The following is a 25,987-nucleotide window of genomic DNA, read 5'->3' on the forward strand; positions in this document are numbered from 1 at the left end:
TTGGACTGTGGGAATCTAGAGTACCCAGAGAGAACCCACACAAACAAGGGGAGAACCTGCAAACTCAACACAGGTGGTGGAATCGAACTCAGGACCTTCTTGGTGTTAGACAACAGTGCTAACCACCATATCCTTCAATTTCTGTAATGAGCAAGAACGCATTCATGCATTCTTTTTATGCCACTTTCTGATAAAAGCATCCAGCTCATTAATACTCTTTGGTTTCTGTGCTGCCAACCCACCAACGATTTTCAGTGAGAATAAAAGCTGAAGTCAGAGACATCAACTCAAGGATATTTGAGGAATGATTTCTAAACTTTGGGCTGATTCAACTCTTCAGTTTACACTTGGAGGGAAACGGATTCTGTAATCAAATCAATCCAAGTTTTATGTACTTCTTGGTCAAAAATGTACTCTGCTGTGGTCTCCAGCTGTGACATCCATATAGTCTATACTCAAACTTTTGTCCTCACCATGCCTCTCCTTTCCCAGCAAAACTGGCAGTAATTTTATAATGCTCCTAATAGAAAAAGTGGAGCTAAGCTAAGGCATCGTCCATCATTAGCTTTCTTTTCCTCATAGATCACTAATGGCGTTTCACTAAGGTGCCCCATTTTTTTTTTTAAAGGAAACATTTACAAAACCCCATTTAGGCCTCTTTTATCTGTGATTTCATTCTTTTGGTCATCATCCTGAGCGCATGACTGTTGGAAGAAGAGTACAAATCAGCTGATAAATAACTGATACCTGTATCATGGTTCATCTTAATAATAATAATAATAATACATTTTATTTATAGAGCTTTTCAAGGACAGCCAAGGACATGTACAAAAAAGCGAACAAAAAACAAGTAAAGGAGAACTAATTAGTGTTTAGATTACACAGTTGTGTCACATAAAGCGAAACACTGAGGCCTGCAGAGGATTTGGCTTTTGCTTGGACAACTGGAATATACTCTCAGGCACAAGAGTACCAAAATTTCTTCTGTGACGTCAGAAGACTATATTAATCTCTATTCTGGATTCACTGACTGTGCTGTTCGCAGTTTTGTTTTTCCGTGAGCCTGTTTAGTCGGACCTTTTGATGTCTTTAATTATACTTCACAAATTCTGTGGATTTTCTTCCATATTTATTTATTTAATTTTTTTTAACAGTTTTATCCTGTTTTGAGGTTTTATTTACGTCAAATGTCGCTTTGACTTTTTTCTAATCTTTTAATCCCATTTTTTTTTCTGTCACTCAACAAGCACCCGACATGTTTATTTTATTTTATCTGTATTAATTATTTTAGCACAGCTTTGATGTTTGATTCCTCAAAACACTGATTTTCTCTGCTCGATATCCCTGAAATGATTTTTTCTGCTGGATTTAAATCTCTGTCTAAACATACCATGGAGTAAAGATAATGTTGTTTTTTATATAAATTGCCGCTGTAACAGAAAATCATACTCGTGTAGGCATCAAAACATTAAAGTGCATATTTCTTCTTCACAAACAGGAGAGTATCTTCTCCAATATGTGATAGTTTAGCTGTTTAGTTCACTGTCTATGATATCAAAACTATGTTTACATCCTCAGAAGAGTGCAACACAGCATGGCTGACACTGGTGTTTCTCATCCCCCTGTCCCAGGAGTACCATTCTGTGAGCTGCGAGAGCATTTTGGAGAGGAGTTCTTTGGTCTCTGCTTTGAAGAAAATGAACGTGTACTTCGGGCTGTGGGTGGCAACCTCCAGGATTTCTTCAATGGCTTTGACGCCATTTTGGAACACATTCGCACCTCTACGGGGCGCCGTGCCTCATCTGAGAGCCCCTCCTTCCAGTGTAAGGATCCCCGTGAGGAGGACAAAGGCAGAAGAAAATTGGACAAAGTTGGAGATCAGGCAGAAAGAAATGGAGGAGGAAAAATATTGGTTCTTCATTGCTTCAACCCTGCCCCTGTTGTCGGGTTGGTCATGCCGGGGTTGATCAGAGCTGTTGCCAGGCGTATCTTTCATTCACAAGTGGAGGTGGAAGAGGTGCCCCCTCTAACTCCCTTGTTGCCCAATAAAGATGCAGAAAACACAGACTGTGACTCGACGACCCCGACCCCGACCGCGTCTCCCACTGCCTCACCCTCCTCATCCCCATCCCCTCCCTCTCCTTTCCCGACCACTGCTCCGACAGTTTGCCTCTCCTTCCAAATCCAGGAGACCAGCCCTCTTTGCATCTCTTCCCTCCCCAACGCCGCCTCGGCGACCGCTAAACGACCCCCCCTCTCGATCTCCACCAACCCCAGCGATCTGCGCATTGGCCTGGCCACGTTTTGCCGTGCCTTTCCGTTTCACCTTGTCCTGGGGCCTCACATGGAGCTACTGCAGCTTGGGGAAGGACTGAGGAAACAGGCTCGTATAGAGACTTACCGGAGCCTCTCGTTCAGGGACTGTTTTGAGATTGTCTCACCTAAGATGGATCCCTCATTTCAAGGCATCCTACTGAGGCTTGCATCCCCATTTACTATCCGTACCAGGCCTGACACCACACAAGCGGACATCAAGGAGAAGGTAAAGCTATCCTACATGGAAGATTAACTCCAGATTCCAAGTTCTTAAGTAATGAGGTCACTATTGTCATGTATTAATCAACACATCCTAAAAATCTAACCATGCCATGATTTTATTCCAGATGTATGTGCTGTCTTTGTTGCCACAGACACAGAGATTGTTAACAAGCTTGATGCACTTGTGCTGTTGGAGCAGCTTACATTCTGTATCACTGTTAAAACAAGCATGGCAAAAATGGCACTGCCTTTAGAGTTTTGATCAGTGAACTGTGGCTTAGTTTTGGGAGGACTGATCCATGTTTAGCCTGATTAGAAGAGCATGCACTCTTTGTCATGTCCCAGCGTAGGGCTTTATGCACCGTGGAAAAAATGGAATCTTTGTTCTGCCTTGGTATCACATGAAAGTTTCCTCTAAATTAGTGCAAGAAGGCCACAGTTTTATTGTCTTTATAGTTACAAATTTCCCCAGATACCGATTTGTTTAATGTGTCCTAAGTCAAGGCTGAATTTAGTATAGCTAAATTTGAACTTCTCTGTCTTGTCTTTCATCTCCCCTCCCAAAAGTAGTCATGTGTTAGCAGCACTTTGTTTGTATTGAACTCTGTTCCACGTCATCACATCAATGCCCACAGGCTTGTAATGATTTTGCTCAGGAGAGGTGTGGTTTGAATTGGTTCCAGTTTGCGAGAAAGAATTAATCAGTGGGATTTGTGTGCTATATCCAGCTCTCTATCGATTGGATGGTCTCCACAGGTCGCCAGCGATAGCACCGAACACCCTGACGCTAAACAGAATCGACAGAGAAGAGATTAATCAGAGCAGCCACGGTGCTGCGCAGTGTATGTGTGATTGAGTGATTGAGTGAGTGAGATAGGTATGTCTTGAGCTTAAGCTGCAGAGAGGTACATTAATTTTATAGATTCATATCTACCATATCCGCAGGTCATGAGATATTTACATCTTTGATCCACCTTGAAGCTGAAAGCTAGTTTCTGATAATTTTGGCTACAAATTTCTTCCCATCCACCTCGAACCAAAGGCTTGAGCATGAAGAAAAAACTGTGATTTAGGTAAATAAGTGATATTTGTTTGATTTTAAATCACTTGGAGGGTTGTTTTCATATTTATGCGTTTGTCCTGTTCCTCTGCTGTCCTTTTTAGCGGTTGCTTGTGTAACAGGTGGCTTATTCTGTGTTCAGATGAGAGATGAGATGATTTTAATGAGACAGTGCCAGGACTTATGCAGGCAGACTGTTTTGGCAATTCTAAGCACAGATGCTATTTTTACTCTTGTAGGCAAAGCAACACCATGAGCAAAAGGGTGGGTGAATATAGATGGTGTGGAAGATATGGAAAGAAATCTTTACCTATTGGCTTTGTAGCGGGTGCAATAGCTGGGGCAATGAAATGACTACATGTATCATATATAGTGGCAAGTTAAATGAATGGCAATGTGAAGCTATAGTGAGTGGCACACAATGTGTTTAAAATCTCACCATGTTATGCTCCTTGTCTAAGCACTGTTTGCTCTAGTCATTGCCCTGGCACGGCAGCTAGCAGTTAAAATTCATTTTTAAACTAAACTGACGTAAATATTTCAATAAAATACCTGTATAAATAATTGAAGTTCTGGTAGCTGGTAGCTCATTGCAGAGACTTTTCTACAATTATAAAAGCTAAAGTTTTCATGAATTCACTGAAAATGTCCTTTTTTTTAAAAAGTCATGGAGTGACAATTTTAAGAACTATTGCCCTTAATTACCACATTTCAATACTGTAATAATTTCTTAAAATAAAGCACTTATTTGGGCATGGTTGTTGTCAGAAAAATGCAAGCTGCAATGTAGATGCTAAGATGCATATATAGAAGGTTCAGTTTAAGTGTTGTCAGTCTTGCTTTGGCCAGTTTTAGTTCTTGATCCATTCATTTGCACAGCTACACAGGTTCATGTCCTGGACACACGTATGCAGAGGCACACAATAACAATGAACCGCAAAGTCCACATTCCACATGCCCTCAGCAGTCGGATCCCCCCTCTTCAGAGTCAGATCTCAAGCACCACTACAGCGTCTCCTCTCAAGCTTTCATCTTCTCTCTGTCAGTGTCTCTTAAATATTCACTGTAATTCTCTCTCCCTCTCTGCTGCTTACTGAGGTCTGTCTCTTCCTTCACAAAGCTTTTCTGCTTCTTATCTCCAAGCCTTTTCATTTTCTTCCATTTCTTCGGGGAGTAAATTAATTTTAAAAATGTTTTTATCGATTAAAAAATGCAGCTATGATTACTTCAAAAATGCCAGATGCATCTGGTTGGCAAAGCACAAACACAAGTTACTGATTGGTGCTACGGGCAAAAGATTGTGTGTGAAATCAGGTTTAAAATCATCCACAGTCCTCTGGTCGAAAAAGGTATTTTAGCACATCCATGTTTACTTCAGAGTCAGTGAGGCTTCCTTCTGTGTGCGTCACCAGTGACCAAACCTGGCACTGCTGAAATTTAAGTTATATATCATCTCCAAACTCCAAATACTATTTGCTAGAGACTTTAAAATATGTGTTTCCAGAGCAGGCAAATGTAGTTTTTCCCTAATTTTTGCCCGGTGAATCTTGTGTCACCTGGGCAGACAGGCAGAAAAAAAACGAGAGGATGGGCTGACATTTTCACCAGAAAGGGCAGACAGTGAAGGCGACAGGCCAAGGTAAAGAGGCCTCACTCCAGTGCCGTGCAATGTGTGTGCTTGTTTGGATGGCCTTCACTGAATTTTCAGTTTGACTTCTTTCCTCTCTTCGCCCAGGGATATGTGCTGTGCAAGAGACCTACTGAAAAGGTCAGCTTGGTCTTTGTGCGCAGCGAACACTGTGGTCAACACACTGAGTGCAAACAGAGTGCACTCTTATATACTCACCTCTAACCGATGCATCATCGCCTTCGTCATGTTTCTCTCACACTGGAGTTTACGTCTGCCTCTTAGTAGGGGTGGGCGATATAAACGATATACGATTGAAACGATATAAATTTGGCCAACGACAGAGATTTTGACTATACCGCTCTATCGTGATAGTGCATGTTGATGATGTCATCAAGCTGCGCCTGTTTTGGTCGAAAGCATCGCACACACCACAAGAGCAGCGGCTACAACCATTAATAACTAACCTTGTATTGTGGATGAATAATCTCAGTTGTTCTCCTGACTGAAGTTTGGCCCGTGTATAGCATCCTGCTATGCGATTGCATTTGTCCCTGATCACCAGAATCCCTCACGTTAACTTTTATTGAGTGGAAAAAAGTTGGCGTTCATCCTCCAGCTTCACTGTGCTAATGTTATGCTAACATAGCTGTGTCGCTAGCAGTCACGTAGCACAACAGGTAGTCCAACTTCAGTAACCCTGCAAACGCCACTGCTGTTTAGTTTTCTGTCGTCATTATTTTGGAAGTGGTAGCAGAGCTGTACGTTTTAATTCATTTCAAAAATCTCTCAGTCAGAACATGGTATGAAATGTTTAGGTGGAAACTAGCGAGCTAACTTGTTAACTTGTAACTCCGTTAAATTTAATAAATTCTGTTTTCATGGATGCATGGATGTAAAACTTAATTGTTACACCCGATAAAGCAGCAACGCTGATGATTTTATTAAAGATGAAAGAATTTAGACCGTTTTTAACTCTGTTTGACTTTGGGACCTGAAACGGACATAAAGCACACTCTAGATTTTTGAGAAAATTAAAAGATTTTAAGTGTGCCTTATAGTGTGGAAAATACGTTATACAGAAGAAAAGAATATATCACGATATATATCGTTACTGCACGTGCTTCAAATTATACCGCGATATGGATTTTAGGCCATATCGCCCAGCCCTACCTCTTAGATTATTTGGATTTCTTGTTTCTAATTTGGAATAAGTACATATGCATTTAGTATGGTGCATTTTTCTTTTCTTCATACAGAAGATAGAGCTCTCTTGAAACATCTGTGTGAGAGGTCAGAGTCAAACACAGTGACAATGCTCCCAGTCTTAATAATGTGGTGAGACTCTGTCATGTACAAGAAACCAGTTTAAGTGACACAATGCTTTATCCTGTTATGTGACGGCTGTGTGCAGGTAGGAGAAGGACCCAAAGTGCAGACTCCGGAGACAGAAAGCAACTCAAAACACAGCTTTAATGCTGAACTCAAAAGGGTAACAAAACTAGGAATACAGAATACACTTACACAGACAGACCACACACCTAGATAAGGGTAGATCATGACATGGACACAGAGAAACACAGGGCTTAAATACACAAAGGGAGCAATCAGGGAATGGGTAACAGGAGGGAAACACAGCTGGGGAAAATCAGGCCTAACGAGACAAAGGAAGCAAAACCAGACGCATTTACATGAGACACGGACTTTCAAAGTAAAACAGGAAACACAACACAGACTGAGCTTACAGACACAGACCCACAGGCAGGCACTACAACAGAGGGAACAGAGACGTGGGACCAGGGCAGACACAGACACTGACTGGACACGGGGATATAGCAACTAAGGATTACACCGAGACATAAACCATAAGACAGAACTCTAAGAAACCAAAGACTAGAAATGATAAATAATATAATAAACTCAAACCGTGGGTCAACGACCCAGGCATCCTAACATATCCTGCTGGAAGCAACCGTCAGAAGATGGGTACACTGTGTTGATGAAGTGACGGACATGTTCAGCATTGATACTCAGGTAGAGTGTGGCATTTAAATGATAGTCAGTTGGTACTGAGGAACACAAAGTGTGCCAAGAAAATATCCCCTGATGCTATCATCCGAATGTTGCAGCAGAACTGGAGAGTCATCAAAACAAGGCAATATTTTTTCCAGCCTTCTGTTGTCTGCTTTTTGGTGAGTTGTGTGAACTGTAGCCTCAGTTTATTGTTCTTAGCTGACAGAAGTGGTTCCCTGTGTGGTCTTCTGCTGCTGTAGTTTATCTGCTTCAAGTTTCAATGTGTTGCGAGTTCACAGAACTGTTCTGCACACCTTGGTTGTAACGTGTGGTTGTATGAGTCGCTGCTTCTTTCCTATCTGCCCAAAGCAGTCTAGCCATTTGCCTCTTACCTCTGACATCAACCAGAGAAATGAAGCTCACATTTCTCCTTTTCTGGCCACTCTCTGTAAACTATAGTCATGGCTATATGAAAAAAAAAATCCCAATAAATCAGTGGTGTATGAATGATAGAACAGCTTCACTTTAACAGGCTGATGAAGGGATTCCTGTTAAATATCTCATGTCTGAGAAAGGTTGGCAGGTTTGGTGGTATTTTTGGGGGCAAGGTCTGAATGCACTGGATTTTGATATTTTGTTGCTCTTAAAAGTAACAGGGTGAATAGCTCAGAATCTGTGAGTCATGGCATCTGCCTCCACAGCAGTGATGCTTTGCTACTAATATCAGAAAAGGTCCTAGACTCTTTGGGTCAAGAGTCAAGAGTCAAAATTCTGGTTAGGATGAGTCAGTCGAAGTCTAAGTGAGCGCTATGTGTGAAGTGGTCTATATTAGCTTAAGCCTATATTGTTTAGCTGATTTTTGGCAGTTATTAATAACACGGTGTGTTTTTGGGCAGTCACAAAGAAATCTTGCTAAATGATAAAGTGAACAAACATTTGTCAAGGAACGGACAAATCTGCTGTGTAATACTTGCGTAGCAAATGCTTCTGTACTGCATATGTATGGACTCTTCAGCGAGGTTTGTGTGTGTGGGCATTATTTGTGCACCTGTTTGTCGGAGTACAAAGAAAATCTTGACATTAGCGCCGCCTTTGATCTCTGAGAGATAAATCACCGTCGTTACCGTTTGTTCGGTGGAGAGTGCTTTGAAAATCAGTGTCCTTCCTGTCTATGTTTACAGTTGCTACTTTAATAAAATGCAGTGACAAGGAGGAAAGAAATGAACTAACAGACTGGGAGAAAACATCAGAAGAGATGGAAACGGTAAAAATATTTTTAGCCTGTGATTGTTGAGACAAAGAAACCTAAAATAGAAAGAGAAGGATTGATACAGATTTAGCGCTTCAGTGTTTTTGTAACATTTGACACAGAGATTGACAATTGAGTCCCTGTGTGATAAAGCCTTAAAATGAATACATCTACATATCCAAGTAATGGAGAGGCGCATTCATCAGATTCTTGGGACAGATCTGTTTTCCACCCTACTACTGTATCAATCTTTTGTGGACGAGCACATACTATACTCCCAAATACTATATTTTGGGTCCCAGAGATTTGGTAGTAATCATAATGCAAAGCAGAGGTTTTAGAACTGCTTCACTAACCAATTCACCTTACATATAAGTTTAAAAAAAACCAACAACTTGAAAATAAATGTTTTTTAAGTTCTTTTTGCCTTTATTAGATAGTGGACAGGGAAGCAGGGGAAGGAGCTACATCTCAGCCTTGTAACACACAGGCTCCTGCTCACCTGTCGAGCTAAATTGGTGCTCCATGTTACACATACAGTAAGTTAACCCTGTCATGCCAAGTGTATCACATTTAATACATGACTTTTTGTGACCTCTGCATCATCAGTGTGATTTCGTCCCCCGCGAAAAGCCTAAATAAAAATTGCACGAAACATTTTTAAGCAATAAATTGCACAAAAATGATGGATGTAGCGAACATGATACATATATGTTCATTTATATACATTATTTTCTTTAAATATGTCAGAAGGTTCACTAAATGGTCCAGTTTCAAAAATCTAGAATTTTCCCGCAGTTATTTCACATTTCAGGCTTTACAGGACTGAAGATAACGGCCATGATGATGTAACTTTCAGGAGAAAGTAACAGAACGCCTCGTAGTTTTCCTCTTATGGTGAAAGAGGTATGCCTCGCTCTCTGAGAAAGATCTCTGATTTGCGGTACTAAACACAGAGTTTTCTCTAGGTGGTTTACAAAAAAAAAAAGTCACTGAAGGGCTGTGAAAAGTCACTAAATCTTGTTGGCACCAGTGAGGTGAAGTGTGAAAGTCACTTCTGCAAAAGAGTGGGCTGTCAGTTGCTCAATCTGAGACCTTAAAAACCAAATAACAGCTCAGCTGGCATCTTAAAGCAAGGATGTCCTGGGTTCAGGGTGAGTGTGTGTGTGTACGCGTGTGCGCTTGTCTTACTGTGAGAGTGTGATATAAGAGAACTGTCCAATATAGCCAGATCTTTGTAGCATTTTGTCCGTGTGTGTTTGTGAGTGAAAGAGGGGGTGAGTGAGGGAGGCTGACTCATTGACTCTTTGCTGCTCAGTGCCTGTTCATGCAAATGAGAATCTGTTGACATGCCAGAGTCTGCTCACAAAAGACAATCCATTAACTGTCTGTTCCACCTCCTGCTATCCTTCTTCCACTCTCTCTTCCTCTCTCGTACCTCTCTTCCATTTTTCAAGTCGAGTGCGTCTCATTTTCCCCCATGCCTGTCTCTTTCTCTCTGGTCTCCCCCCCCCCCCCCCCTTCACTTTCTGCCTCTGTTTACCTCTCAGTACCTTTCAGCTGTTTTATCCTTTGCCCTCTCTCCCTTGCTGCCAATGACCAAATCTGTGCATTTCAATAGTCTTAATATGTCAAATGTGAATACTACTGTTTGCTGCTGATCTTGTATTGTAAATATTACATATCCAGAAAACAAATATGCACTTATGGCTTTTAGTTGGAGTATGAAGAAGGGAAAGGCAGTTCTTGCTAGCATGTAATAAAGCTGTTAATAATATGTAGGTTTGATTTGCTTTGGTGTCATTTAATAAGGAAACATCCTTCCGACCTTTTAAGGTTAGAAAAAGCATTGTGATGTCACTCAATAACTAGTAACTACACACCAACTACACACTATAATTTATTTTTTTTTTGCCTGTCCCATTTGGTTCTTTAGCCGTCAGAATTGTTGTCTGAAGACCAACAAGGATACCCAATGGATTTACTTTGCCAATTGGATCATCATGGCCTTGCCGTATTGGTCCATTTGATCAACCTTTGTTGTTATTATTTATTTTATTTTCAGTTGTTACAGACCGGACATACATGACTGAGGGATAGGAAAGGGAGAAAGAAAGATGAAGGAAAAGAAAAACAGAGGGGAAGAGGGACAGTGAGAAAGGGCACTTAAAAAGAGAAAGAAGAGAAAAAAAATCTCCTGGATCACCTGTTGAGAGAAAAAGAAGAGAAAACAAGCAAAAAAAAGACAGAGCAACATACTAAACACAACACCATCACGTTAATCTAGCTAAGTGTAAACAGCAGTAAATACTAAATATTGAATGTTATTGTGTAGCAAGCAGGACCGACAGCGCACAATGTGCTTGGAAATAGCAGCCAATAAAGGTGTAGTTTATGTCTATGAACAGTGAACACCCGTGTGCACACCTGTGTGGGTCAGCGCGCTTGTATTCAAAAGGTTTCCCCATGTAATGGTCTGCTAGAGGATGTAGAGAGCCATAGCCCCGTCCCCCAGGGCATGAAGCAGGCATGGAGGAGATCCAGGCTCCAGACATCCAGAGGCCCCAGAGTGCGAGAGCCCAAGGAGGACCACCGGAGGGGCATCCGTGCCACCGTCCTGGGAAGAGCTGAGGAGAGCCCCAGATGAGGGGTCACCTAGTAGCCACGGAGCAGAAGCCAGAGGGGGCTGCACTGGCGTGCCCACCAGCCAGCTGTGCCAGAGTGAACCGAGCCGCAGGCCCAGAGGCCGGAGGCCCGAGGGCCCCCTTTGACCCGGAAGAGGCCTGACCGAGCAACAGGCACCAGGCCCTGCCAAGTAGTCACCGGGAGTGAGCTGGTACATACCTGAGTGCCCAGCCCCGGACACCAAGAACCACCAACGCACCGACCCCTGAGGGCATCAGTTACCGGCAGGGAGTGTGGTGATGGGAGATGGGCCTGGGAGTTCCCAGAGAAGTGGAGTGTAAGACCCGACCTGACATATAAACACAGACAAACAGGCACACACAGACACAAACATGCATTCCCACCCTCATGCACACATATACAAATACTTAACACTCACCCAACGTAGGGATAGACATACATGGACACTGTACACACAATCACACTCCCCAAACAAACTCTATACCCCAGGTCCAGGTACCCTCGCCCCTGGAGGGGGAAACGGCACCTAGACCCAGGAGATGTTACCCTTTCCCCCGGAGTGGAGGCAAGCAAACCGCCCCAGGCTCCGCAGCAGCAGGGAGGCCCCGCATCCCAGATCCCAATCGGATGGCCAACACCTCCTCCCAGCCCCCACCTCCCCGATGGCCAGCAGAGAACAGGGGTGTGTGAAGACCCCAAACCTCCCTCCTCTCGCTCATGTGTAGTGTTGCTGCGTGTTGTTCTAAGGTGCATTTAAAACACGGGAGAGCATGGTGCTGCTGCCAGAGAGCAGCAGGTGTTAGCACGGCCCCTCCCGAGAACCCTCAATGTCTACATGGATTTAAAATTGAGAGGTGGGCACCGGCGCCAGAGGTGGGGTTGAATACACAGACCGTCCACTGGACGCCGTTAACGTGCCCACCCTCAAGGCCCTATATGTATGTGTTATGAGAGTGTGAGTAATGTGGATGTCTTGTGGAATAAAATTGAGGCACGGGTGGCCAGATTGAGGCACGGGTGAGGCACACTATAATTAAAAGATAAGACATGTGCAGTAGTATGGCATGCAGTAGTAAAGTGCATTACTGCTTATCTCATAGGTGCAGAAGAAGTTTTGATCCCTTATGGTGAACACACATTGACCTTAATGCCAGCTACAAACAAGAATCACTGCAATATGCTGAAGTAGGGTTACAACACACTGACCTCACCTTACTTTCTGCTTTTATAACAACATTTTAAAAAGGACATTTCAGTGCCTCATGTAGCTTCTCCCTCACTAAAATCTGATCAGAGCTTTTTGCTGTTGTCTGTCTTCTTTCTGCCTTTATTGTGTATTTGCTGGTTTTGCACAACCTTTTCTCCTCACTTGTTCTTCCAGCTATTTCTATAATGCTGCTATTTTTCACCATTCGCTTCCTTCTTTCTCTTTCACCCATTTCTCCAAACCCTCCCCCTGTATCTCTGTCGCCTTCTTTTCCAGCCACTGTTCCTTCTCCCTAACCTCCGTACAGTTCGCTCGCCTCCTCTTTCTCTGTGCCGTGATGACAGGGATGCAGGCAGAAGCAGAAGAGAGTGCTGAGCTAAACAGAGGCGCACAACTAGGGCAGCACAACTGCCTCCAGGGGTGTGTGTGTGTGTGTGTGTGTGTGTGTGAGTTTTCTCGCGGACTAACACAAAAAATGGGAGCGACGGAGCGACAGGGACGGACATTCAGAGCAAGGTGGCGAGGCAGCAGTACAATTATAGCTACTGTACAAAAAAAACCCTCTTTATTTAATAAAATTCAACCTTCTTTGTGAAACAGTATCGAAAAAACTGAAAATCAACAAAAAAGGAGACTAACAGTTGTGAATGTTTACAGCAGTCCTTTCAGAAAATTATGTTAGATCTGGAGGATGGTTTGAAATTATTGCTGGATGTTTGTAGGGCTGATATCCCAATGCCGTGACACGGTGCAGACATTACAGTGCACATTAATCTGTCAATTACTGGACTTCATGTAGTTAACGTGGGGGCTTTTTAATGATGACTTATTATTAGACATTATTTAGGCTTCTGTCATGCTCCTGTTAGTTTTTCATGAGAGCTTGGAAGTGCTTGATCTTTAATGATAGTCTTGCTGCTAGTACTCTACTGTAATGTACTTTCATCTACTCTACTGATAACCAACCATTGTTTTGGTGTGGCCTGTTCTGGCATAATAATGGATTATATGAAACTGAATCATACAAATGCCAAAATGGGACCAGCAAAACATGTATACAGTAATGTGCAAAAATCCTGGGCCAGGATCTATATTTGTGCTGGCTTGTTGGTCTAGGGGTATGATTCTCGCTTCGGGTGTGAGAGGTCCCGGGTTCAAATCCCGGACGAGCCCTGAATGTTTCAAAAAATATTTCATGTTTCCTATGTTTGCCCCCCAAAAAATATAAAGAAATGAGTGGTAGCTCAAAGCTATTGCATGTTAATGTTTATACATATTTTCCCAATAAAAACAGGACCTATCCATACATTTAGAAACACGTATTTCAAAAAACAGTTGAATATAAACTTGATCTCCTGACTGACATACTGTCACTACATGTCTACAAGTTGTTTTGTATATTTACTCCAAAACGCTGTTTAACAATCGCTTTCAATCTGTATTGTCATCTTTAAATAAAGTGACAAGTCACACATGGTCCCCTTTGTGTAAGCGTGAGGAGTTCAGCCCTGCCTCCTCTATAGAGACCACAGGAGATGAGAGAAAAACAAGGAGGTCAAAATCTCCACTCACAGCAGGGTTTCGAGGGATGTCTCTGGTCGGCAGCTGTGCTCCGCGTTATCAGATGCAATAATCGGCCTTTATTGGAACAATAACAGTAATTTAATTTTCAATCTTATCGGCCTGTAATATACTGGGCACCAATATATCATACTTATCTAATTAATAGTACATATCCTGTTACAGTACTGGTCTGATAAGATGTACACACTAAATAGAAACACTGAGGGACATCGTGATAACTGAGTTACAATCAGTGTTTTCTGTGTAACTTTTATTAATAACAACTAGGAGCCTTCAAAGTGCTTAAAAGAAGGCAAACTTAGGACCCGTATATCATTATTGAAACAATGTTGCCTTGCTTCCAATATCAGCAGTTAGCTGAACTAAAATAAGTTGTAAGATCAATTTATAATTTGTGTTTTCATGCAAATCAGATTTCAAAGAGAAAAAAATATCAGTGTTACTTTTTGATCATGTGAAAGAGTCAGAAAAAAAGCATTTAAAGGCTGGGTAGAGACCGACAAGACGGAGAGTAGTATATTTGTACTGATTTCACAGTCTCCATGGAGATACTTGTTAGTATGTCAGACGTGTAGGCCCTCCCACTTGGCCAGGCTCAACCTCAGGAAACAGCAGCTCACAATGACATTTGTTCAGGTTGGCATATGTTTTTTCTCTGCGTGCATTTGAGCGCGTGCATCGGCGTGTACGAGCGGTTATGCTCACATGACTGTTTTTCCAGTGCAATGAACTCTGTCAACCAGTAGTTTTCATCTGAACTGAATCACAACAAGATTCAGATCCTATGAGTTGCAGCCTGCATATGTGCAAATATGTTTGCATGCATTTTTGTATGTATGACTGTCGGCATTTCTGAGAAACAGACAGTCACGGGCCGCGTGAGTGTGTCCCTCTTGGATGTATGTGTGGGGAAATGCCGTGTTTGTGTGTAGATGTAGACTGTATGTATTATGCAGACCTAGGAGAGCCTTGTGCTTTAAATAAAACAGGGCTGCAGTGTGCTCACTGGCGGAATAATCTATCTGACACTATGGAGAAAGAGGGAGAGCGAGAAGGAATGGAGCAGACAGAGACGAGTCCAGAGAGAGAGGAACGAAAGACGAGTGAAGAGAGAATGAAGAAGAGGAACTGAAGAAAAAGGAAGGAGCAGGGTTAAGGACTGAGCAGGAGAGAGAAAAATTAAAAGGGGCTAATCCACAGGGCCTCTAGCACTTAGTTAGCACCATGACACAACTCAGAGTCATGTTCAAAAGGGCGGTAATGCCTTTCTTCACTATCTCCTTGTAAATCTGCCATCCATGCTCGCCTCAGTCTCTCCCTTCTACATTATGTCTGCAAAGAGCAAAAGGTGGTTTGTTTTGTTTATGTTCCTCACACCTGTGGTAAGGACATTTAGCAGGTCCTGCACACATTTGTCATTGGGTGTAAGTGCTTGTAAGCAAAATGTCAGAAGCTATTAAAACCTCACTGAAATCTCTCTGATACTGTGCAGATATTGTTGGCAGTAGAGCTGCCGGTTATGGATTGGGTCGCTTTTTTTTGTTACAGTTTACCCAAATTGACCACATCTTTTGACCTTTCGCCAAACCAGTATTAGCCTTCTTTGGCTGAAGTATTTGTTGTCCATGGATCTACTAACATTGTAACTGTTGCTAATGCTAATAAACTTTATCCAGTTCTTACAGACCCTTTTCCAAGAAGTCTGCGTGCATTTATACATTATAAAACATTTGATCTTGCCTTTCAAAATCTTATTCAAAACGTTAGCTAAATCATAGTAATCTGCTGTTGCTGTAATTCTAATCTGTGTTGTAGTTACAGCATTGTGTATATGTACATTTGGATGCAGACTGCAATTTTTTGACTCATTATGTTATTATTTGTATGATTGCATATAATTTTTTTATTGAAAACTAATATCGAGCACATCCAACAAACAGCCACCGAATAAACAGCTGTTGCCACTAGTTGACCTTGAGCTATATCTAGAGGGCTATAATGGGGCTTGATATTGGATAATAGCTGGATATTAAAAACATCAGTAGGTCTTTTATCAGTCATAATCCAAACGTGTCACTTTTGTTTCATTAGTACAAGTACTGTAGATCATTATTTGTCTGCTACTAGTATTAATTGGACATGGTTATGATAACAAGAATCTGTCGTTTTAAAGCTACAAAGCTGATGTCAAAACCACAGTCTGCCTGCTTTCTTTAAGTAAAGAAAAAGTAAATAGACATTTGCCTCTTTAACTCTTCTCCCTGCCAGGTGATGGAGTTGAAGGGTCAGATGATCCATGTGCCCGAGTCGTGCTCCGTGATGTTTCTGGGCTCTCCCCGTGTGGATAAGTTGGAGGAGCTGATGGGCAGAGGTCTCCACCTGTCAGATATCCCCATCCATGATGCCACACGGGATGTTATCCTGGTTGGGGAGCAGGCCAAGGCTCAGGATGGCCTGAAGAAGAGAATGGATAAACTCAAGGTAAATCGATTGACAGTGTAGGCTCTGGCAAAGTAACTAATTTACCCATGGGAAGGCTTTCCACGAGGTTTACGAGTGTGTTTATGGGAAGTTTTGTGTTTTTGTGTGTGTTTTTAGGTCAGATTAAGGACAGACCAGCTGTTTGGGCTGGGGGGGGGATTTAGCACTAGCTAGCACTAGCTAGCAACATATATCAAGAATAAGAAAGTGTATGGTCTTAAGCTATAGTCATTTCACTCATGTGCTGTTTGTTACGTTGCAATCTTTTCTTGTGATGCTAAATATGAACTCAATGTTGAGAGTTACGGCTCACTGCTTATCGAAGTCTTAACACAGTGAGTGTCTACAGCAAGCTACTCCTCTCTCTTTTTCCTCTACTACCTACTGACTGCCTCACTTTATGTGAGGCTCACCTTGTTCTTTGCTGCTGTTCAGTTTGTCAGAGACCAAGTCATGGCGCCTAAACTGGTGAAACTACACAAAAATATTCAGTATGTTTATTTGAGCTTTTCCACAATGCGAACAACTGAAGTGAACAAATTAAATCCAGTGCCTCAGCTGTACCGGCTACTTAAAGCTCCATATTGACTGTATTAATGCATACTGCCTGGAAAAAATGTGGCTCCTGGGACTTCCTCTCATAATTTGCTTTCAAAGTACCCTTGAGCAAGTCACTGAGTCTTGACCCAATCCTGTGCGTCTGTTCATTGCATCACTCTCACTGCAACTACACCCCCAGGCTAGTGTTATAAATAGCTATGTCTGAGTCAACTTGCCTGCTTGAACAATGGTATAGCACTAAGAAGCTTACCCAGAGATGCAAATAAACATATACAGACACACACAATCCAGAAAAAACAATCACACATAAATACATTTGCATCCACCAGCATTTTTAAAAAATTTGATGCAGTACTCCCACATCTCAGCATCTCTGTCATCAGCGCCCTCTTCAAAGCAAAGCGCACAACCTCTCTCTCTTCTCTTCCAGGCCACATTAGAGCGGACTCATCAGGCACTGGAAGAGGAAAAGAGGAGAACCGTGGACCTGCTTTATTCCATATTTCCGGGCGATGTGGCGCAGAAGCTGTGGCAGGGTCAGCCGGTGCCCGCTCGCAAGTTTGATGACGTCACGATGCTCTTCTCAGACATTGTGGGGTTTACTGCCGTGTGCGCTCAGTGTACGCCTATGCAGGTCATCTCCATGCTGAATGAACTTTACACACGCTTCGATTACCAGTGTGGCATTCTGGATGTTTATAAGGTCAGTAGACCGAAAGATATCCGCCTCCTTCATAGGATGTAGTAATAATAAAAGAAAAAACTGTGAAATATTATTTAGGGAGGAGCAGTTTGATTTGGTTGCAAATGTAATATCTTTACCGGTTAACGTGTGTACTTGTGTAAAATGAGTTCATTAAGATTGTTTTCCCGAATTTAAACCTTCCCAGAAAATTAGAGCCCTCATTTCTTGGAATCTTTGGAGTGTTACCACACGAGCCAGCCTTTTCAGGGTGTGTCACTGTGTTTGTGCAAGTGCGTGTGCGTGCACTGTGTGTGTACGTGCCCTCATGTGTGGGTGCACTTGTGTTGTGGAAAAAGTAACTGATTAATGGCCAGTCTGTGAGAGCTTAACAAAGATGTGTCAATATTGTCCATCTGACAGCGTGGCTTTATGCCTAGTTACTGTATCACTGTAGTCTGCTGTCTTTTCCTCTTTTTTCATCTTTACTTTCTGTTACCACATCCTCTTTTTTTCCCAATCTTTTTACCTGTTTTCAATTTTTCCACCTTCGCTCCTCTCCATCATCGCCATCGTCAGTCATCTTTCATCTCTACCTTGGTACCTCAGTGAGCGTGACGGCAGCGTACAATTTCCCATAAAAATGCACTGTTACTGTGTTCTCTCTCAGAAGTGTCACACACATATCAGATACACGGACAAGTGAGATGCAGAGGGTGAAGGCAGGGAAGTTGACTGTATGTAACGAGGTATATGTGTATAGCAGGGGAAGAGTTAGGGTGTCAGCTTGTGTGTGTCAAAGAGAAAGCAGAAACAGGAGGACATGGCGAGGAGACTGAATCACCCATATGTCGCCATTGTCATGGTTACTGTCGAAATGATTTAGCCGGTGGCGGGCCTTAATGAGAGCAGTTTGTCTCCAAGCCTCTCTACTCCCCTTCCCCAACCACCACCACACACACACAAACACACACTTTTAACCTTCTGTGCCATTTTTTAAAAGTCTATGTCCATGACACCTAGTTTGTGTCGTCATGTGGAGACATCCATGAAAGTGACACTTTGTTTGCTTTATTGACACGTGCGTTCTTAAACTGTTTACACTTGCTGCTACTGCAGACTAGGAAATACTTGGCTTTATGGCTTAAATCTTCTTCTGTTTATGCAGCAGCTGTCATAGTTTGGATATTACACAGAATCAGTATACTTGAGAAGAGGTGAAACCTCCCTTAAGTGTAAAATCCTCATTAATCAATGGGGATTGGAAAAACTTAGGATAGGAACTAATAATGAGCACAGAAAATGTGACGTGTTTGGTATTCATATACATCACACAGTTTGATTTGTTAGCTACACCCTGATGTGAATCTCCTGTTCCACCACATCACAGAAACAACCGATTGAGATCTGATGGAGGCCATTTGAATACAGTGAATTCATTGTTGTGCTCAAGAAACTGGTTTAAAATGATTTGAGCTTTGTGACATGGCACCAGTATGATAATGTGAAGATGGGGTACACTGCAGTCATAAAGGGATAGACATGGTGAGCAAACTGTGTTGGTTAATTGGAGATAAATGATCTGAATTTCAGGAGCAGGACCACACCTCCAAACACGCCCCTTCTGGGTCTTATCTATATATGACCCCCCCAGTTCTTCGTGTCCCATCCTCCCTCCCCTTTTTCAACTCTTTCACTTCTTCATTTCTCATTAGTACATGGGGATCTGCCAGGCCCATCTAGGCCTTCCCCAAACCGCAGCTCAATTCTAGATTAAGCCATTCATCTTTATCTACTAAAAAATGCTGCCAAACCTAAAATAAGGACGTGGGCCCAGCTAGTGAAACGGTACTCAGTTGGTACTAAGAGGCACTATTGCACCACCACTGGCATCCTGAACTGTTGAGAGAAGGCAGGATGGGTCCATACTTTCATGATGACCCTGTTATCCAAATGTTGCAGCAGAAATGGAGACTCATCAGACCAGGCAACTTTTTCCAATCTTCTACTGTCCAATTTTCAGTGAGTGAGCCCAATTGAACTGTAGCGTCAGTTTCCAGTTCTTAGCTGACAGGAATGGCACTTGGTGTGGTCTTCTGCTGCTGTAGCCCATTAGTTTCAAGGTTTAATGTGCTATATGTTCACAGATGCTCTTCTGCAGACCTTGGTTGTAACAAGTGGTCATTTGAGTTACTGTTGCCCTCCTATCAGCTTGAAGCAGTCTGAACATTCTCCTCTGACATCAACAAGACTTTTTCACCTAGAAAAATGCCTTTTCTCTTTTTCAAACCATTCTCTGTAAATCTGAGAGATGGAGATGGTTGTGTACGAGGCTATCAGCAGTCTTTGAAACACTTAACGCTTTCTGTCATCATCATCTTTCTTCCTCACTCTGATGCTCAGTTTTAACTTCAGCAGGATGTTTTAATCGTGTCTACATGCCTAAATGCACTGATTTGCTCATGATTTGAACTGGTGTACATAACAAAGTGGCCAGTGAGTCGATTTAGGTTGATCCAAGCATCTCTGCCTCCCAACCCATTAACAGGGAATCATAACAATGGCTAATATATAGGACAATCATCATGTTCACTTACCAGCAATTCACCATAGTAGAAACAATAATTTTTTTCCACTTGAATGTAAGCTTTAGGTTGATCCTGGTTAAGTACAATATGTCAAACATCTATGTTTTAAAATGTTCATGGTTTCCAGGAAAACAGATAAAAATAAACCCACAATTGATTGGTTTTATACAATACTGATAATTTGATCATGATTAAAAACATTTTAACTTTTCTTTTGTCTAAGGCAAGAGAGAGATGCTGTAGTTTATATATTTTATCAGGAATGAGACCAAGGAGAGGTCTCTGCAGAGAAGTAGTGAGCATTCCTCAAATGTTTGGGGCAGAGATGGGCCAGCACAAGTCACTTCAGCCAACCACGTCCAACAGCTGAGGAACACCCACTCGGGTTCTGCAAAGGCTCCTTACTCATTGACGTCCTTCAGCTTTAGCTTAACATGGTTACATGTACTCACAGCCACTCTTCATTTTGCAGATTGAGACAATAGGTGATGCCTACTGTGTGGCAGGAGGGCTTCACAAGAAGGTTGATAGTCATGCAAAGCCGATTGCACACATGGCTCTGAAGATGATGGAGCTTTCAGAGGAAGTGTTGACGCCTGATGGTAAACCTATCAAGGTGAGTTTTCATTCATTTTCCATCTTGCGTCCCTTATAATAATTTCAACTTGCTAAAGGGGCTGAAAGTGTCTGTTTATTCTCTCCTATTCTGCATCCCTAACCTTTTTTTCCTGCTATTTATCTATTTTTTGTATAGAAAGCTGTCACCTAAATAAGTTATATACAGTTTAATCTTGTGCTACTGTTGATCCTGTACCTAGGTTTACGTGTCAAACTTCATGTGGGTGTGTGTAATTGTAAAGCAAATCATACTAAAAGGCAAATTTTGCTGAATTGGTTGTTATCAAAATAACTTAAGCTGATCCGAAGTCCTTCTGTAAGGTTGTGGTTACAATTTGGTGCCGAATGATGCTGTTTATCTCTTCACTTCCCAGATATTGACATTCCTGACATTGTGGACTGATCAAACCAAGTGTGATCAGTCAGTTACTTGCTGATCAGAATCCCAAATATCTCACCGTATCCTCTCCGGTTATCAATCGTTATTCCACGGCAGTTTAAACAATGCATTCAGTCATAACAGTAGCTACATGACTGCATGCAACAAAGTGCAAGTGTTTGTTTTCACATAAGCTTCATTATTCTAATATTTCCCTTTTAACAGTTTTCTCTGATTCATCCACTTCCAACAAGATGAAACCTTAGTTTGAGTGCACCATTCACTGAGCTGCCTCTGCACTACGATAACGCTTCCTTAACAAGTTTAGTTTGCAGTCATTTCTCTTTTATGTGTCCTGTGGTTATAATTATAAATAAGACTTTGTGAGACTTTCTAACAGTGCCAGAAACAGAAAGAAAAAATCTGAAAAGATGAATACGGTTTTTGAAGACGTTAGTGACATTTATTAATTGCCAAGAGATTTTCTTGGCATATTACCACCCTTAAGCCAAGCACCGAATACTTTATTTAGAAGTGCGGTGAATTAGCCAGCTATTGTGAAGCTTTGGACTGCATGCTTAATTTGAAAATTTCATCAGCCAGTTAGCGCTATTAACACATTGGTTAAAGATGCTTTAAAGATCCTTTCTTGAACAAGAAGCATATTTATATGCAGTGTGCATTTAAGTGAAGAAAAAAAAACACTCTTAATCCTGCATTAATTCTAGTTTAGGAGCTGTTATCCCAGGATATCAACATGTGTGACAAAACATACTGTAGCGTACTATATGCAGTCATTTATTTTTAGTACTAAAAAGTGTTCCAGCTTTAGTAGTGGGCTACTAGTGGGCTAGGTCAGGAAGAGAAGAACACAGGTAAAGATAGGCTCCCCTTTTCCTTTTTCTTGATTCTTCCCTTGTTACTTTTTCTATCTCTCAATGTTTCCATGTTTTCTAATCAATAAATAATATATGTCAAGATGGTTTACCCAAGCCAACAACATTTTTAAGACACAGCCTAAATGTTGCTTATCTGACATTGGTGCAGTTAATACTCATTTTTTTATCTTTCTTTTTACACCAGGTCCAACACATAAGTTTGTTGTATTTTATGGACATTTTTATGTCCTATTGTTGTTCTATTGTCGTGTGAAAGGAACACTTAATACAGTTATATTGCTAGAAAAATATACTACAGGATATGGACAAAAGTATCTAATCTTTTAATCTTGGAATTCAGATGTTTACAGTCAGTTCAATTCAAATTATTTTATATAGCACTAAATCACAACAACAGTTGCCTCAGGGCGGGTTTACAATATAGGTGACAACCCTACAATAATAAAGAGAAAACAGAGAAAACCCCAACAATCATATGACCCCCCTATCAGCAAGAGCTTTGGCGACAGCGGGAAGGAAAAACTCCCTTTTAACAGGAAGTAACCTCCGGCAGAACCAGGCTCATTTGCCAAGATCGGACAAAGACATGCTGTGGATTAGAGATTAATAGACAGAGATTAATAATAATGAATGATTAAATGCAGAGAGATGTATAAACAGAAAAAGGTGAGTGAAAAAAGTTAAGTGAAGAAGAAAATGGCATCATGGGAAGCCCTCAGCAGCCTGGACCTATTGCAACATAACTAAGGGAGGGAGGATTGCCCTAACTATAAAGCTTGTCTTTTTTTGCCAGTCCCATTTTTACAGGTGTATAAAATCCAGCCTGTAGCCACGCTGTCCGCCTTTACAAACATTTGTAAAATTATGGGTTGTTCTAAAGAGCTCACTAAATTTGAGCCCAGTACTGTAACAGGATGCCACCACTGCAACAAGTCAGTTAGAGAGTAGAGTCGACAAGTGCTGAGGCGTGTAGTGCGGAAAAGTTGGCAACACTCTGCTGACTCAGTAGCTGTGGAGATCCAAACCTCCTCGGGCATTAACATCAGCTTTAAAAACTGTGCGCCTGGTGCTTCATGGCCTGGATTTCTATGGCTGAGAAGCTCCTGTAGGTGTAATGTGTCCATATAGTGTCACATTTAACAGCTGCACTTGAAATAGTAACAGTGGTACTGTCCACATCATGCTGGTGTTGTGAGTTTTGACACATCGTCGCAAAATTATCACTTATCAGCTCATTTTCATAGGTACAAAAATGAAAGCTAGTTTGTGGAACTGCATTTAACAGTGTTCTCACTGTACTTTTAAAAATGCTTTAAATTGTGTGTGGCTTCAAAGAGAGAGGAGAAGGAAAGCTGCGGGAAAAATGATGAGTACAGTATTTTAAGTAGGAAGGGAAGCAAAGAGTCACGAAGGAGTGAACCGAGTTTCAACCTCTCATGTTAATTTAGACGAATAAAAAGGAAAGGGGAATGATTTATTTATGACTATCCTTAGTCCAGTCACTGTGAAGGTCACCCAGCACACTTACGATGCCAAAGTAGCTTTGCAGGCTTTGCTGTATTAAATCGTATTACAGGCTGAGGCTTTGATATTCAGTGTTTTTCTTATTGTGAATAACCAAAACATTTAGGAAGTCCTAAATAAGAGATACTGAGTAATGGGTACTTCTGGTTTAGTACAATTTTGCAAAATATGAGATTAATTAGCTCTTTTTTAAAAGATAAAAATGGATATTTGTGACTTTAACAAATTGAGGAACAATAAACATCAAGACCCACAAACCAGGCATAAGTGTAAGAGAGACTAAGATGGACAAATGTTAAATAACAGAGAGAATGCTGCTCTGTGTACTGCATGCTCCTAACATTGTCCATCCATCTTAAAATAGAAAGACCTTGCCAAGCATTTTTGGCCTGCTCTCTTGCTCTCCCACTTTCTCTCTCTATTTTCCCCTTCCCTTCTTTATCTTTCACCTCCGCCTCCTCATCTCCCCGTCGACTCCTCCGCAGCCTGGCTCAAACTCCTTTCTTTAATTTCACCTCTTTCTTTTTTCCCCTTCATCCCGAAATGCAGTCTTGTTCTGCTTTCCCTGTTTTGCACGCTTTGTAATGCTCTCCTCCTTATCTCTCATGACTTTATGTTGGCATAAAGATATTCAACACTTCAGCATGACAAATGGTGTTCCGCGAGTGCACTCAGCTCCAGCCAATGCTGCACTGTTATGCAAACTAACACGAGAGCTGTGAGAGAGGAGTGAGAGAAAATGTTTAGCCACGGAGAGAAGACTGAGCAAGTGATCGAGTGACACAGAGACATATACAGAGGAGATGTCAAGAGAGATTCACATATAGAAACCAAACATTGTGCCGTATGTTGTTTTTATCTACATTATTGCCTCAATTACAGGTCTATGCCACGATCTGTATGTATGCGTGTGCTTGTGTGTATGAGTGGGTGTATGAGTAGGTGAGCAGGTGTGGATGGGAGTGATGTAGTGCTTGCTGCGGCTAATAGGAACTGTGCCCAAACCTCAATGGTTTTCTCACCAAATATACTTCACAAAACACGCTGTGTTAACACTCTCTGTATGCAGGTTTATATTCAAACTAAACAGTTGTTATTCTTTTTATGTGGGCCTGTGCCCAGCAAACAGAGACTGCATCTGCAGAACTGAGAAATGGACATGGACGTCCATGCAACCTGTATAGGACATTTCCATGCAACAGCCCGGCAGGTTGTTGCATGTAAACGATGCTCAGTTGGTACTATTCCTTAGCCCCTCATCTGTTGTTCCGACAAGGTTTGGGGAAAACAAAAATATATATTTTATTTATTTATTTATTTTTTCCCCTGTTATTTGGTAGGAGGGGATAAAATGGCTCTTTTGATGTTGAAGGTCGTTGAACTTGTACCATTACACAACTACTGGCAGCATAACCCATTAATACAAGGCGCGATGGGATACTTTAAATTTTGTTTATGGCAAATTCTGACTCTACCCTCTGAATGTCGCAGCAGAAGCGGAGGTTCATCAGACTAGGCATGGTTTTCCGATTTTCTATTCACCAAATTTAGTGAACACATTCAAATTGTAGCTTCAGTTTGTTCTTCTTAGTGGACAGGAGTGGCACCTGGCGTGGTCTTCTGCTGCTGTAGTCCAACACCTTCAAGGTTCAGAGATGGTCTTCTGCATATATTGGTTGGAACGAATGGTTATTTGAGTTACTCTTGCCTTCTTCAGCTTCAAGCAGTCTGGCCATTCTCCCCTGACCTCTGACATCAACAAGGCATTTGCACCCAGAGAACTGCTCTCTGCAACATCCTAGGGATGGTTTTTATGGGGAAATCTCATTAGACCAGCAGTTTTTCAAATACTCCAACACCTGCAGCCAAGCCACATTTATTTAAATCACCTTTCTTCCACATTCCTGATCCTCATTTTGAACTTATCTTCACAATGTCTCCATGCCTAAATGCATTGTGTTGCTGTCAAACAACTTCTCTCTGAATTGTATATTTTAATTTCTAATATATTGACATGATGATAAGAGAAAATAGCAATGCACAGTTTTGTGATTTATACCAACCCGCTCCTCCCTGCATGCCTACTCGTCTATTCTATAAAATTTGTCAATGACCACCGAATTGGTACAAATTATTAGGCACTTAATATTAAGTGATACCTATTAGGGAATAATCTCTAACAGGCATTTTTTCCAGTTTCAAAGTCTAAAAAAAGGCTTCTGTTTTTTTTCTTTCTTTCTTTCTTTCTTTCTCAGAGCACATGGCAACATCATTCAGATTGCTTCTTTTGTCTCAACAACAATCAGAAGCCCAAGACATTCAGTTTTGCAA

General features: G+C 41.6%; 1 protein-coding gene and 1 non-coding gene across 4 annotated transcripts in view; both read left to right on the forward strand.

Moving 5' to 3' along the window:
- gucy1a2 (guanylate cyclase 1, soluble, alpha 2) overlaps nucleotides 1–25,987 on the forward strand; it is a 50,844-nt gene that overhangs the window by 15,051 nt on the left and 9,806 nt on the right. For all 3 annotated transcript variants that reach the window (XM_084949974.1, XM_084949975.1, XM_084949976.1), the window contains 4 exons: nucleotides 1,632–2,542; nucleotides 16,193–16,405; nucleotides 17,397–17,669; nucleotides 20,709–20,852. In XM_084949974.1, coding sequence (XP_084806100.1) covers nucleotides 1,632–2,542; nucleotides 16,193–16,405; nucleotides 17,397–17,669; nucleotides 20,709–20,852 — 1,541 coding nt within the window. The remainder of the gene's footprint in view (nucleotides 1–1,631; nucleotides 2,543–16,192; nucleotides 16,406–17,396; nucleotides 17,670–20,708; nucleotides 20,853–25,987) is intronic.
- Nucleotides 13,442–13,513, forward strand: trnap-cgg (transfer RNA proline (anticodon CGG)). Its single transcript has one exon. It is a non-coding gene; the product is annotated as a tRNA-Pro (tRNA).

The sequence above is a fragment of the Perissodus microlepis genome, chromosome 14 (genome assembly GCF_051167445.1).
Source record: "Perissodus microlepis isolate ML-2025 ecotype Zambia chromosome 14, ASM5116744v1, whole genome shotgun sequence".
NCBI lineage: Eukaryota > Metazoa > Chordata > Actinopteri > Cichliformes > Cichlidae > Perissodus > Perissodus microlepis.